The sequence below is a fragment of the Cygnus olor genome, chromosome Z, assembly GCF_009769625.2.
Source record: "Cygnus olor isolate bCygOlo1 chromosome Z, bCygOlo1.pri.v2, whole genome shotgun sequence".
NCBI classification, from domain to species: Eukaryota; Metazoa; Chordata; class Aves; order Anseriformes; family Anatidae; genus Cygnus; species Cygnus olor.
The window spans coordinates 27,603,184-27,617,999 of record NC_049198.1 but is presented as its reverse complement, the minus strand read 5'-3'; the positions used below and the strand labels follow the sequence as shown (position 1 = coordinate 27,617,999).

Sequence of the window (14,816 nt, the reverse complement as noted above, 5' to 3'; positions counted from 1 at the left end):
CCTAGCTCCAGCCTAGCATTTTATTTAAGAACACTGATGATGGTATAGATGACGTAGTAATGAAATTTGTGGATGACATCAGACTGGAAGAAATTGTGAGTACTGAAAAAGAGGGCTATACTTAACATGATCTCACATTTAGAAACTATCTAAATCAGCACAATTAAATTCAATAAAAATAAATGTAAAACCCTAAATGTAGGAAGAAGAAAGCCCATCAAACGCAGAAATACAAAAAGGGAGATGCACTGTCTAAATAAATAACCACGCTGCAGACAATCTGAGAGAGAAGACCAGGCCACTTATTAACAGAGTACTATAAGTGCAGAAAAAAGGGAAAGTTATTTCTATTTATTTAAGCCAATGACAGTGTTAAAGCTGATGTACACACTAAGAATACCACAGAGGAATATGCAATCACATTGAAAAGGCTCCAAAGGAAAGCAGTGAGAATACTCGACATTTTGATCCACCTGGTAAGACTGAAAAAAGTGGTGTCCAGATTCCAAAAGAAATGAGTGAGGGGAGACAGAGCAGTTGTCCCCAACTATGTTAAAGATAGCAATCCATAAAGAAAACAGTGAGCAATTCATGTCCATAAATGGAAAAAAGCAATCTTCTTAAACTAAAATACAAAATATTTAATAAGCAATTGGGAAAAATGTTCCCACTTCGAAGGCAATGGGACACTGGAAGAAGCTATCTGGTGATGCTACGGTGATGAGAGCACACCGGCACTGTAGTGAATACTACCAAGAACTAACAAGAGGCAACAGCTGGGCAGCTGCAAGCCTTTCACAGAGCAGAAGTGGCACCAGCAGCATTAACAGCTGCTGCATCTCTAACAGCTCTACAGAGCTATCATTTTGGTACCAGTCCCCCTGCATTTTTTTTTTTTTTTTAAGGAGAAAGCTGCCTGAAAAATAAAAATGTAGATTTGGAGGAGTTTTTTTTTCCACAAAAGTCACGGTGGAATTCACAGTCAGTCAGTGTTCCCATGTTATGTTGCAAGACAGTATAAACCTAGAGAAAGATGGGAGATGATTGCAGCCTAAGGCTTTCCTGGTTTTTTTAGATCCTTGGTTGCTCCACAGGGTTGGAGCAAAATAATGTCAGTTGGAATTCATTGCTTCACTCTGTATTGATGTGGCCCTTCATGAATGATGATGCAGTATTCCTTGGTGCAAATCTTGAAAAAGCTGGAGCTTACCAGACTTTCTGAACCACCCAAATATGACACAAGATAGCCAAAAAAATATACCAGTGCTGTTCTGCTTAATCAGAATTTTGACAGCGTCTGCGTCACTCATCGATACAATCCTCCAGCAATTCTCCTGAATTGCTGAAAAAAAGTTGAAACATTCAACTGTTCATTGCAAAAATACTATCCAATGCAAAGTGTACAGTTTGTATAATATATTAAACCAATACTGCAACTGATGTAACAGACTGTATCTGTGGGTTTTTAAAATTAAATCTAACTCGTAGGTCAAATTCTGAGATGTGTCTCAGTAGAGAGCTCATTGCAGGTTTGGGGACCTGGAAGTTCGGGGTAGTGCTTGGGCCTAGGTGAGGTATAGGGAAAGGAAGGTAACATTGTCATTTACTTTCTCTCTCTAACATGTAATACTGTGGTTGAACACTGGTAAGTTCTATAATTAAAATGATATGAATACACATAATGCAAGGAGCTAGTTCTGTAGTTCTTTGAAACACGTTTAAAAGAAGAGACAATAAGGATTTTGCTAGTACAGATATCATACGAAATCTTGAACACAGAATGAGGGATTTACAGAGAAAAGAAAACATAAAGAGAATAGTTTTAAAGATCATCTATTAATTGGAAAACAGAAGGTATGTAATAGGAAAAAAAAATCTTAAAAGTATGCTTCATACACCTACCAATCCAGTTATCCAAATAAAATTAAACATTATGTACTAGATTGGGGTATGAAAAGAAAATTTTAACACCCTGACAATCTCTTTCAGCAGATTCTGAGGAATAGTGATTTGCCTTCTGCAAGAGCTGCTGACATAATATAACATCAAGAAAAGATGAAAAAAAATGAAATAAAAAGGGACTATAAGAACAAGATCCAAGGATGGAGGAACATTTGCATGGAAATGTATATAGATGGGAGAATCATGAAGTAAAACAGTGAAAAGTTTGGCTTAACAGGTAAAATATTAATCCTTAGCTACCCTGAGAAGTAATCCCTTCCATCTGTTGCTGGTGCAGAAGCTTCTCAGCCCCCTTTTGTTCTTTTTCTGAGCCTTCAACATGCAACTTCTCTAGTTACAACTGAAAAACACAGAACCAAAAATTCTGGAACAGAAAAAGCTATCAAATACCTACCCCTCTCCTCCACTCCCACACACAAACACACAGATTTTTGGGCAGCAATCCAGATCTTTAACTAGCAAATATGGGAATCTTGCTTAGAAGTTCTTCTCTTGCTGCCAGTGGAACTGCCTGTTCTTCTTTTAAGTTTATAATTAGTCCTTAAGGCACCAGAGGCCAGCTTTGTTACTCACTGTTTACAGCAGTGGCTGATCTGAACTAGCAGCTAATTGGCGACTCAGGTAGGCTGTGCGTCCTTTGGCACACTCCTTCTTAGGGGTCTACCACATTAAGTCTGTATCAACTAAGGCAATAACAATCCTGTTCAATTTGGCTGAAATTTAACCACAATCTTCTCAAAAAAGATGGTGCTGGAACGAAGAGAGAAATCTAGGAGTGGAAATTGACTTCATTACACTGGCAGCTTGTTACACAGAAAAACAGGCAAGAGGTCACTTTTTATTTTTGTCCCAGGTCATGTATGCCATTCATTCAGTGAAGATTTTTCACTGCAGCTTGGCTTTGCTGTTTCTCCCTCAGGAAGAGACATAAGCATACAAGTAATAATACTAATACTACTAATAATAAATATTTTCTAATCCTAGCAGTGGAGGAAAAGGACAACGATACTTTCTTGCCATGCAAAGAAACAGAAGACTTAGGATGTGGCCCTGATGAACCATGCTTTTATGTGCTTTTTAATCACCGTGTTCTGTGGATAATATGCAAAATATAACATTTGAGAAGAGGTTGTACATTGTTGACTGGTTGCCTGTTGCAATTGGAGTGTTTCTAGGTGTAACGTTTCATGTGACAGTATACTGGTACCTCCTGGAAAGCAAGGTATATAAATTAATCTTAACCGTCATTTTAGTATAGGCTTAAACTGATCATGAGAGTTTATATACTCAATACAAAGTATCTAATGAATATTTCACATGATGCTAATTAGCAATGCTAACAGAAGATAAATTTGTGTGGAAACTTTTTTTTTTTTTAATGTACCCATTGGCTTAAAATCTGATGGCATTCTGCATTATATACACAAATCTTTCATTCTGAAGGGATTAAACTCAATTTATCTAAGGATAATTTTCCATGGTTGTCTCAAGAGAACTTTCTGTGAGCTAAAGCTCACATTAGGGCCTCCTTAAACAGTCATTTCAACTGAGAGGGCTGAAGAACACCGTTCTAACAAATGTCCCCTGATCTCTACAGAAGACTCTATCGGTATTCCCGGGCAATACTTTGTGGCTGTGCTTAGTTCTTTGTTTGTTTGTTCCTTGCTAAACTGTTTAAATGGCTTCCAAAATCCTGGATCATCTACAACAAAAAGGGCAATTTCAAAAGCATTAGTGATCACATGTGCTAGCTTTTATACTGTGACTGAAATGTAATAGAACGGCATCAGCATGTCCTTCTGGATTTTTGTTTGGTCTGCACAGTTCTACCAACTCGAAACAAGCTGATTATGGCATAAATGTAAGGATTTATCTTTCAGGCCATGCATATCACCTGAGCTTCACAAAGACTTCATTACAAAAGTGCTACTGTAATACTGATAATTTTTTAAAAACCCATAATTATGCTAGTTGGCATGCTTCGTTTCCACTTTCCTCCTAAACAACAATTAGTAAGTGAAAGAAGGTCAGACATTAAAGATAATTATAAAGAGCATTTAAAAGTTATTCTTGGGGAAATTTTCATTTTTTCTGTGACAGGGCTGGTTATTTTGTCACTTCTTTTCTTTCCAAGATCAAGGTTGTTATTTTTATCAAGAAGGAAAGAATGTATATTTTGTATCTTTCATGACGGACTTCAAATCAAATTGACTACATATTCCAGATGAGTCTTTCACACTGTAATAATGTAATTATTTCACAAGCCAATGGAGGAGATAATGAAAACAACACAGAATTGGAAAAAAAAAAAAAAAAAGAGTTAATATTTTGGCCCCTCATTTCCTAAGCATACTGATTTGTAGAGGTTCAGTGTGACCTTTCTGTGGGTGACCTTACATTTGTTTCATGAGGAAACAGCAGAGCCCTGCTGTGATGTTGCTAACGGCATAATGTAGGACTTATGCTGATATTGTTAGACTGGCATCTTCAACTCCTCTCCTTGTGGCCTGTGCTACCACAACTCACTCTGGAAGATGCTGCTTGGTCTTACTGTAGATGTAAGTTCTTTACGACCCAGTATTGATGGGAAGCTCATAATACTGATGATTATCTAACTTCTGCCTCTCAAATATGTCTAAAAGCAGTGATTGATATTGGAGCTGGCACTGGGATAACACATAAAAACATACAAATCTTGCCCCACCAAGCTAACACACTAGATCAGTAACAAAAATAAAATCCTTGAATGTTTTTTTTTTCCCAGTTATTTCTTAGAATAATATATATTTTTTTTTCTTTACAGCTTTAAATTTAAAGGAAAAAAAATGTATCTTCTATTAGGTCTGTGTACCTGAAAGACTTGGCACAATTTCAAGTACATGGGGAGGTACTGCCATTTTTAGAACAGAGAATTTTGATTTCAACAGAATACAGAGCAATAACTAAGATACATGTGAAAGCTGGATCTTCTGCTCACACTCTTATAAATAAAAAAGCCCAAAGAATTTTGCACATTAACAATGATGTTGTTAAAAATAATATATTTTTGTATCTGTTGGCTATTGCTAGAAGTACAAATTCTATAGAAATTATGCTATACGCACTCACACACACACACATTGGGATGATGCATCATGAAAACTGCATTTCAATTCTTAATTCATCTGTAAAATGTCAAGCTTGGGAAAAGCTTAAATATTATTCTAACAGTGTTCTGGACATGAGATTTTGTTATTATAATGATTGTAAAGCTCAGCTCATGTAACTACTGAAATAAAATATACTCTTGCCAAATCCAGATTGCTTGACTTTAGGGAAAAATATTAATACTGAGACCAGGCTTGCTAACTCTTTTATAAAAAATCTCCAGGTCATTATTATTAGAGTTAGGTAACTGCATGACTTATCACATGCAAGTATTGCTCTACAAAGGTCAATAGAAAAAATGCTGTTGAAGGTTTTTTTTTTTTTGGTGAATTTGGCTAAACAGCTGGTTTAGTCCTAGATCTATTCTGCTGTAACTGCATTCTTGGTGGCAAACATTTAGGATGGGTATGGTATCTAGTGAGCACTTTTCAGAGGGTGGAATTTACCTGCTGCTACAAACAACAATATAGTTCTGTCTGTTTTGTTTTGTTTTGTTTTTTTAAAAAAAGGTAATCAAGTTAGAATAGAAATAAAGACAACAATGCTCAACTATGCTCATGTACAATAGTTTTAATGACCATAAAACCTAAAATAGGTTTTATGATTTTATTTTTTAACGAAATACAACATTAAATATTCTTCTTTGCTGAAAATCATGTCTGAAAATTCAAAATGCCTGGAAAGGTAAAATAAGGAATGCTTATATGTGCAAACTGGTGGATGTAAAGATGTTTCTCTTTTGCAACTTCACTTTTTTTTTTTTGTGTGTGTGTAAACTTAGCATTTCCTGTGCCACAAAAACAGAACCTCATCACAGACTGCAGCTTGGACTTCCCAACGCATGTAAATGTTTGAAGTCTGAAAGGGACATAAGATTTTTGAAATGGATTCTAAATGCAGCTTTTGTGCAGAGCCTAAAGGCCATTTCTTGCTGATCTTCCAGAGATAAACCAAAACCCACAGTATTCTAATCATGCAGCACAGATTATCATGTCTGGCTTAGTGACTGCACAGATATATGTGCAGTATAAATCCAGTCTTCAACAACTGTTATAGAAAATAGATGTATTTTAAAGACAATTTGAACACCCAGTCAGATGAAGAGATTACCTTCCAGCTAACAACACCTGTCAATAACATCTGTCTCCACAGTAACAACAGCATTCTGCTTGTGTGGCCAAATGTTCTCTAAAGGCTTTGTTTCTATAGAGGCTGTTTGCTGATAAGTGGCTGCTGTTACCTTGGTTCTATAAGAGGCAGACCACTCCAGAAAAGGTAATCATAAAATTTAGGGTAAACAGTACAAAAGTAAATCACTGCAAATAACCAAGGTCATCAGCATCCTCAAAAAGTAGGAGGAGGGCATTTTCTTACTCTTTCTATTCTATTTCATAAAAGCTACTTTTTTTTTTTTTTTTTTTTTTTTTTTTTTTTTTTAGGCCGGAAATGTTGTAGTCTTTTGCACAGATTACCATAAGAAAGGTCTGTAGGTCTGTGCATTTAGTCTTTGTAATGGACAACAGGATATCAAATCTAACAAGAGTGTTCTGCATAATCTTATCTTTGAAAAAATGAATGGATACTTATAGACATTTATCTCAGCACTATGAATTTATATCCTATGGCATAATCTTGGTATATAATGTTGATTACTTTGTAAACTCATTCCTGTAACTGATTTACAATCTGCCTCTGTCAGAACCAGCGTTCACAGTTCCCACCAGGATCAAGAACTTCTAAAGGATTCACGTGGTGTTGCATGGGCACATGTGTTTTTGCAAATTGTTTGCTTTTCATTAACTCCGTGCTTGTACAAAATATGACAGCTTGCAATCTAATCTGAGTCTATAACATGTTTATGGGAATTTGAGAAAAACATTATAGCCATGATCGTCTTTACATGCAGTTGTCTCTCTTGGGGCCTCCAGCTAGGTTCTCGCTCATATGGTCTATATATGACATATATGGCACAGCTCACTTCCAGGTGCAGTCTGATTGTGTGGATACATACAGACTTTGATATAGTTGAACTTAAATGCAACAACTATTAATTGCAAAAATGTTATATGCAAATCAGCTGATACTGGTTACATTACACATAGTGACCAGCCAAACTGCACCACCTACATTTGTCGTTTGCTCAAGCATGGCTGTAAAGCAAGTTTAGAAGCAGTGCACTGATGTAGATTTAGTCTAGTTTGACTACTCACTGGAAACACCCTAGCAAAGGCAAATGAATTATCTTTAGGGCTGATGAAAAGATAAACTCACAGGCATTAAGAAGTTCCCTCTATTAACTGCAGAACTATTTACTATAGACAGGATCCCTACCAAGCCTGCTTTAATATTTTTAACTATATGGTAGATTTAGGTCATAGGTCCTGCAGGTTACATCTCCCCCTTGGAGTGGAACAATACCTGTAAACGTGTCCCAAATAAGAGAGACAGGATATTATACCTAAGGAAATAGCCATCTGAGGCATCTAATGGATGTTGCTTAGTCTTTCACATGCAGTGAGCAGTCATAGCTGATACAACAGGGATGAAACTGTGGTCTGAACTCCTCCTCAATTTTTCGGCTCACTCAGGTTGTCCGGAACCCAGGAAGTAGTGGGATGGGAGGTAAAGAACCTCTATGCAGAGGCTGCAGTAGGGACTGGCCTTTGTGAATAGCACATGAAGGAGTAGACTTCCCTGTCATCTCTCTTCTCTGCCCCTGCTCTAGATGCATGTACAATCTATTCCTTGTGCTGAATACAAATCCAGAAGACACAAAGACACTGACACCTCAAAAGAATTAAAAATAGGGCAAATCACCTTGCAGTAAGTCAGGAAGAAAGGAGTGACCTTTCCTGGGAAGAAGTAATGCTTAAGAAATCAGGTCTTTCATATGTATAAAGGAAACATGTCTAAAGCTGATGAATTATGTCTTGGATGAGCAGACAGTGAGGTAGTTTGAGAACTGGCTGAACAGCTGGGCCCAGAGGAGGCTCAGTGGCCTGTAGTCTAGCTGGAGGCCAGTAACAAGCAGTGTACCCCAGGGGTCAATGCTGCATCCAATCCTGTCTAACATCCTCATTAATGATCTAGACAATGGGGCAGAGTGTACCCTCAGCAGGCTTGCAGATGACACCAAACTGGGAGGAGTGGCTTGCTTTTGTGTACACCAGACTCTCTGTGTCTTGCTGCCATCCATCCAGAGTGACCTGGACAGGCTGAAGACATGGACTGACGGGAACCTCATGAAGTTCAGCAAGGAGACATGCAAAGTCCTGCACATGAGGAGGAACAACTCTGGGCATCAGGACATGCTGGTGGCCACCCAGCTGGAAAGCAGCCTGGCAGAAAAGGAGCTGGGGGTCCTAGTGGACACCAAGCTGAACACGAACTAGCAATGTGCCCTTGTTGCAAAGAAGGCTGGTGGTATATGCTGGAAGGCTACATTAAGCGAAGTGTCACCACCAGGCTGATGAAGGTGATCCTTCCCCTCTCCTCAGCACCAGTGAGGTCACACCCTGGAGTGCTGTGTCCAGTGCTGGACACCCCAGTACAAGAGAGACATGGGCATACTGGAGAGTTCAACAAAGTGCCACAAAGATGCTGAAGGGACTGGGGCACCTTTCCTATTAGGAGAAACTGAGAGAGCTGGGACTGTTCAGCCTCAAGAAGTGGAGGCTCAGGGGGGATCTTATCAATGCCTACAAATATCTGAAGGAAGGGTGCAAAGAGGACAGAGCCAAGCTTTGTGGAGTATCCCTCCTTAGAAATATTCATTGCTCTGGACATGGTCCTGGGCAACCTGCTGTAGGTGACTCTGCCTGAGTGTGGACGGGTTGGACCGGATGACCCCCACAGGTCCCTTTCAACATCAACCATTCTGTGATTCTGCAAAAGAAATGAGCTGGTAATTTGATCGGATCATACTCTACCCTGTAAACTGGGAATAGGTTATACATGTTCTGGCAATGGAGAAAAAAATGCATGTTGAACCCAGCTGAAAAAATGGAAAAAAAATGACTATAAAAATTAATGAAAGGTGAAAACAGTGTAGTGATAACCTCAAGAGACAACTGCCTAAATATTTCCTATAGCCAAAGTAAAAAGCTGTCAAACAAAACTAGCATGCAGAAGCAAGATGACAGCCTGTTCTTTATGCTCCCCGCATGTGCAAATCAAAGTAATTTCAAAAGTCATCTTCTCATTTAATTTCATGGAAGTCTATGAAAACTGTCCTTTTAATATAAACTGTTAGTAAGAAGCTGTTGCATATAAGATGCAAAACTTATGTACATGCCATTTTTATCTTTAATTTGTTATTACCGCTTAATATTCTCCACGCAAAATACAGAACCACTACTATTTCACACATGTAGTACATAAAAAGCAATCTGTTGCCATAGTAATTACAGATTAGATTTTTTTAGCTTCTCTTAAAAGCCATACTTATATGTATATTTATGCTTTGGATCTCAGACTAATTCAGACAGATTACTATTTGATTGCTTGAACAAACTCTTTTGAATATAAGCTTGCAAGGGCTTATTAATCGGAGTTATCATCACTCAGATTCCCATTGTGCAACTCATTTGAGTGAAACAGGATTCAGAGCTTTGATCAAGCGTGCTTTCCCTTGTGACTCTCTTTCCTGAATTACGTTGACTCAGTAAAAATGAATACAGGATTTTTCATACTACCACTGTCCTGACAGTACACATGCTTAGACAATGGTTCAGAGGTCATATTTGATAAAAAGGAGATAACAAGTAGCTTTTAAAAGTTGATAAGCCATGAATGTGTGTTTTAGGTTTACAGCAAAAATCTGGTCTTAACTATTAACATACTGTTATTTTATTGAGGTTTCTGTCATGCACTACTTTATGTAAAAAACTGACTAGGACAATTTACCACAGTTTTTGAAAAGTGCATCTTTATACTTACCACATGAGCCTGTTGTACATACAGAATATAAAAGGATTGAGGATCTCTCTGCAGCTTATTGAATATATTTAAAGTAAAATGAACAAAAAAAAAATAATGAAAAGAAATATCTTGGCCTATGCAATGAAGTCTGGAAAACTATTCTAAGTAATTATTAGTTTATTATATCCATTCAGTAGGAGTTCTACTGAAATTCAATCAAAAGATACATGCTTCAATCCCATCAAGGTGATGCAGTGAACAGAAATCTGCTGTCAGAATAGGTAGGAAATGGCCTGTTCTGCCACGGAAACCATCCTGCACTGTACCTGACCCCTCTGCACTAGGCTTTGCCACTTAACGGTAATTTCTTCTGAACCTTCAGAGATAAGACTTTGTACAATACAAGAGGTTAACCTGGCTTTATTGTGTCAGGTAGGAGTAATTTTATGTATTGTTGTTATTAGTGTAGAGTTCATGGCACTATTTGAGAATGAGATAAGGTTTTGACTGTAATCTTAAATTTTATTTTTAATAGGATTTCTTGAGCCAAAGGTTTGCCTTAATATATATTTTTAAATATAGATCTACGACTCTAAACTCATCCTTAAGTGTACTTCTTAAAAACTAAAAAATGAAAAAAAAATGTTTGGCAACTGGACAATTTCAAGAACACAGAAATTAAATGGTAAAACCAAATACTAAAAATGTTTTATATCACTTGCAAATGCAAACATTGGTGGTCTGTAGAGAGAGTTCAGAAGCATGTCTATTGCGAGGGTTTTAAATTGCATGGGTCACATGACTGAAAGTTAAGTGATATGTTAAGGGGTTGTAGTGCTGCTCTTGATAGCTTTCTGTTTTGTAATGTATCTGTTGAAATGTTTTGATTGTACAGGTAGGTGCCTAAAGCATAATTTTCTTCACTTGAAGTCAAAACAAAGTACTACTACTGTTAGATCTATGTGAAAGATAAAATAATAAACTACATTAGCTAAATAAAAGTAATAAAAATAGAAATCTCTTTAGTGAATGTTATGTTTATCCTAACCCACTGCTGAGGCAAGCTGCTTAAAATTCAGCTTGTATTGCCTCTCAGACATACATTGCTCAATTGCTACATGTTAGAGCCCACACTTTCGACAATGATTAGTTGCTTTCTTCAGTACTTTAATAAATTTTTAATCAACTTTCTTGGTTTCTGGTTAGAAATGTTGTGATTGAAAAGTAGAAACATTTACAACATGCAGTCCAGGTACCTTTAAATTATTATCTAGGATTTACTCGATTCAGCATGGACAATCAGCTTTTTCATGTTCTGTGGTGGTTTCTGAAAACTATGGACCCCTAGCACTCCCAGACAGCACCAAAAACGTCTCCCAGTAGTGCACAGTAAGGAGGATTTTCTTCCCCTTCCTTTGCCCTGTGCAGGAAGCCATTTGGAAAGACAGGTATAGCTTATTTTCTTTCAAGTGATACCTTTATATGTTCTTTGAAATGAAGTCTAAGTTGTACACGAATTTAATTTCTCATGTAATAGTAATAAATATTATTTGAATAGGACGTTTTCTGTGGTCTTGCTGAGTTTTCAGCCACTCAGCTCTAGGTAGTACACAAGTAAGTTTTAAGAATGTTGCCTAGCATGAGGGACACTCATTTAAGGGCTTGCTCCTTCACGCTGCATATAAGATGAACATTGTTATATATAAAAGTTACCCCATTAAAACAGAAGGAACTACTCACACATGCGTGCATTAAAAACACATGTGCAAGTCTTTGCAGGATTAAAAAAGGCAGGAAGCAACAGGTTGGGGCAACAAACACAAGATAGGTGGAAGGAAAAATAAAATGATAGGAAGACATGGTTATGTGGGCAGGTTGCATATGCAGTCTACACATCTGTACTTATTTTAAAGTCTGATTTTAAAGTTTGACCTTATTTTAAACAATTATGATGCTTGTCATGTAATAGTCATTCCTGAAGCATCTGCAACCCCATTGCACATGATCAAGGACTCATGCTAACTTTAAATCATGACACCAGAGCACTAACACAACATTTTGGATTATGCCACTGCTAATTTTTTACAGAACAGTGGTCAGCACAGCTTGCAAGATGGTTGGATACCTATCATGCTTTCCACGAACACAAAAGGCTCACCCATAAGATCATGGAGGCAGCCAGTGTTGTTGTACTGAGGAACCTGTAAAACTCTACTGGTCCTCACTGAAAACTGCATAGCTTAGTCAAGTCACTGGTGAGAGAAAGAACAAGAAAGAGAAGAGCTTGCATATGTATTTGTAGTGAATGGAGAGTAATTATACAGACAATGTAATAACTCCTGTAAATGATGCCTTGCTGGTAATGACCAACTTTCATTAAGAGTTGTATTTTGAAGAAGTAAGCTCAGGAGCTCTGAAGAAAGGGGAACAAAGTTTTATAGCTTTAGAACAGCCTTTTGTGTACAGACAAGTAAATTTAGACAGTGACTTAATATTCCTCTAATTTTGAAGATTCCTTTCAAAAAAAAAAAAAAAAAAAAGAAGAAAAAAAAAGCTTCTTGTGAAAAATACTACTCTACTGTCAGTAAAACAAACCACACTTGGGTCATGCAAAAATGGCCTGGTTCTTCTGAAGAAAGGCAAACATGATGTTCTGCTAGCAAATACACATCATTCCTACCAAAGTGTAAAAGAGAATATTCTTACTTGCCAAATAAACATGCAGGTTGTTAAAATGGAACTACAGCCAGAACACAATGAGTAACATATTTGAACATTTGACTTTCTACCAAAAACACTGAATATTTTGCTATCAGATCAAAATAAAAATAAATAAAAATAAAATCCAAATGGTTTAATTTCACAACAGTTCTTACTAGTGAAACTTTTGTCAGCCGTTGTGAAACAATGCCAGATTAATTGGTATGACTGCACGCCTTTGCAAGGCTTTAGTCACACAGATGAACAGTGACCATCACCACAGCTGGGAAAAGCTGCCAGAAAGCTGACCCTAAAAATAGGAAGAAAAAAATAATAATCCAAGTCCTCTAAATATCAGCCAGTTACAGTATATTCAAACAAGCCTCCAAATGATCAGAAAACATGGCAGGACCCTGCAGGGAACCGCTCATCTGATGGCTTCTCAATATGATATCTCACCCTTGTGTATATTCCCCATACATTTAAAATGAATTCTCAAGGGACAAGGAAAGGTACACTGATGTGTACTCTGCCATGGGAAAGGCATATCACAGTGGAGCTAATTTTATCCTCTGTAACTGAAAACCCCAAGTCTTCCAATAAATTGCTGGGGAGGTGGAGTTTCTGTGCATACTTTTCTCTCTGGCTCAGAGATTGGCCTTTTCCTCAGTTTATATTACCATTGTGCTATTTGCTCTTTTACGTGTCAGCAAACTCAGTTACCTTGTACTTACATCAACACCCTGGAAACAGAGATTTTGTCTCAAACAACAATGCTCTTGAAAAGCTGGCCTGTGTTTTCCTTTAACAGTGTGAAAATAATTGTCTTGCTTTCCTACCGCTGCCACGGAGCAGAGAGACCAGCTGAGAGTCACCACTTCCCTGGGAAAAGACACCGGAGCCTAGCAGACTGCAAGCTCAGAGTTTGCTGTTCAACAGCTAACTCACCCACTTGATTCAACGGGGGAGAGAAGGATACATTTATTTCTAATCAGAAGGATTTTTTCTTTTCACAGATGAAAGGGTAAAAGGAAAAAAAAAAAAAAAACCGCGCACGGAGGGATGCCGCCGCAGTACGGACGCCCTACATAAACCCTCAGTTTGCGAGGTGCGACGCTTTCAGCCTCAGATCTTTTTGCTGCTGCGTGCGGAGAGGAGAAGGAGGAGAAAGAGGAGGAGGAAGAGAGGGAGGAAGAAGAGGAGCCCCCACCTGCCCTCGGCAGGCGCGGGGGCGGCGGCAGAGCCCGGCTGCCAGCAGCAGGCAGGCGGCTCCGCGGCCGGGGGGCTCCGTCCCGTCCCGTCCCACCGCGGGGGTCTCTCTCTCACCTGTTGATTTTCAGGGCAAACGCCCTCCTCTCTGCGGCGGGCAGAGTCGCCATACGGCCGCCGCGGAGGGCAGAAGCCAGCTGCACGCACGTCGGGCGCCTGGGTTATTATTTATTATTATTATTACTACTACTTATTGCATGCTGCGGGCTACAGAGCCGGCGGCCGTCTGACAGCTCTTGGGTGGCAACTTCCGCATTTCACCTTCCTCACCGAAATCGGCCCAAGTGGGAGGGCTCTGCCGCTCGGCACCGACGGCTTCTCGCCCCGCTCCCCCGGGACGGGGGGCTCCGGCGACCCCACCGCGCCCCGCAGCCGCCCCGCAGCCCCCGCTCCCTCCCGGATCCTTCCGAGGGATCCAGAAGGGATCGGCAGAGAAAGCAGGAATTCGACCGGGAGAATTTGCCGTGGAGAATTCACCTCGCACCTGTGGGCAAAAACCTGCGGAAAGTGTTGAGCATCCCCGCCAACACCCCCAGCCCCTTTCACTGGGGAGCCGTGGTGTTGGTGTTGCACACCCACAGACTGCCATTTGCACGCGTGGGAATAGCTGGGATCACTTCTCTGTCCCCCCAGCACGGTGATGGAAGGGTTCAGACAGGTGGAGGTGGCAAGGTCGGGAGCACGTTAGGGTCAATACCTGGGTATTGAATACATGCGAGCCACAAGCCACATCTGCAAGGAGGAGCACACCTCACCGCAATGAAATGTCACCTCACGTCAATGAAATGTCTCATTTCACCTCAGTGAAATGCAGGTTT

General features: G+C 39.2%; 1 protein-coding gene across 2 annotated transcripts in view; it reads right to left on the bottom strand.

The window, feature by feature from the left end:
* The window catches only part of DOCK8 (dedicator of cytokinesis 8), a 96,051-nt gene extending 81,777 nt beyond the window's left edge, over positions 1-14,274 (bottom strand). The window contains exon 1 of one of the 2 annotated variants that reach the window (XM_040539911.1): positions 14,056-14,274. In XM_040539911.1, the coding sequence (XP_040395845.1) occupies positions 14,056-14,108 (53 nt within the window). In that variant the 5' untranslated portion in view covers positions 14,109-14,274. The remainder of the gene's footprint in view (positions 1-14,055) is intronic. The other variant, XM_040539912.1, reaches the window with a different exon arrangement.
* Positions 14,275-14,816: the final 542 nt, after the last annotated feature.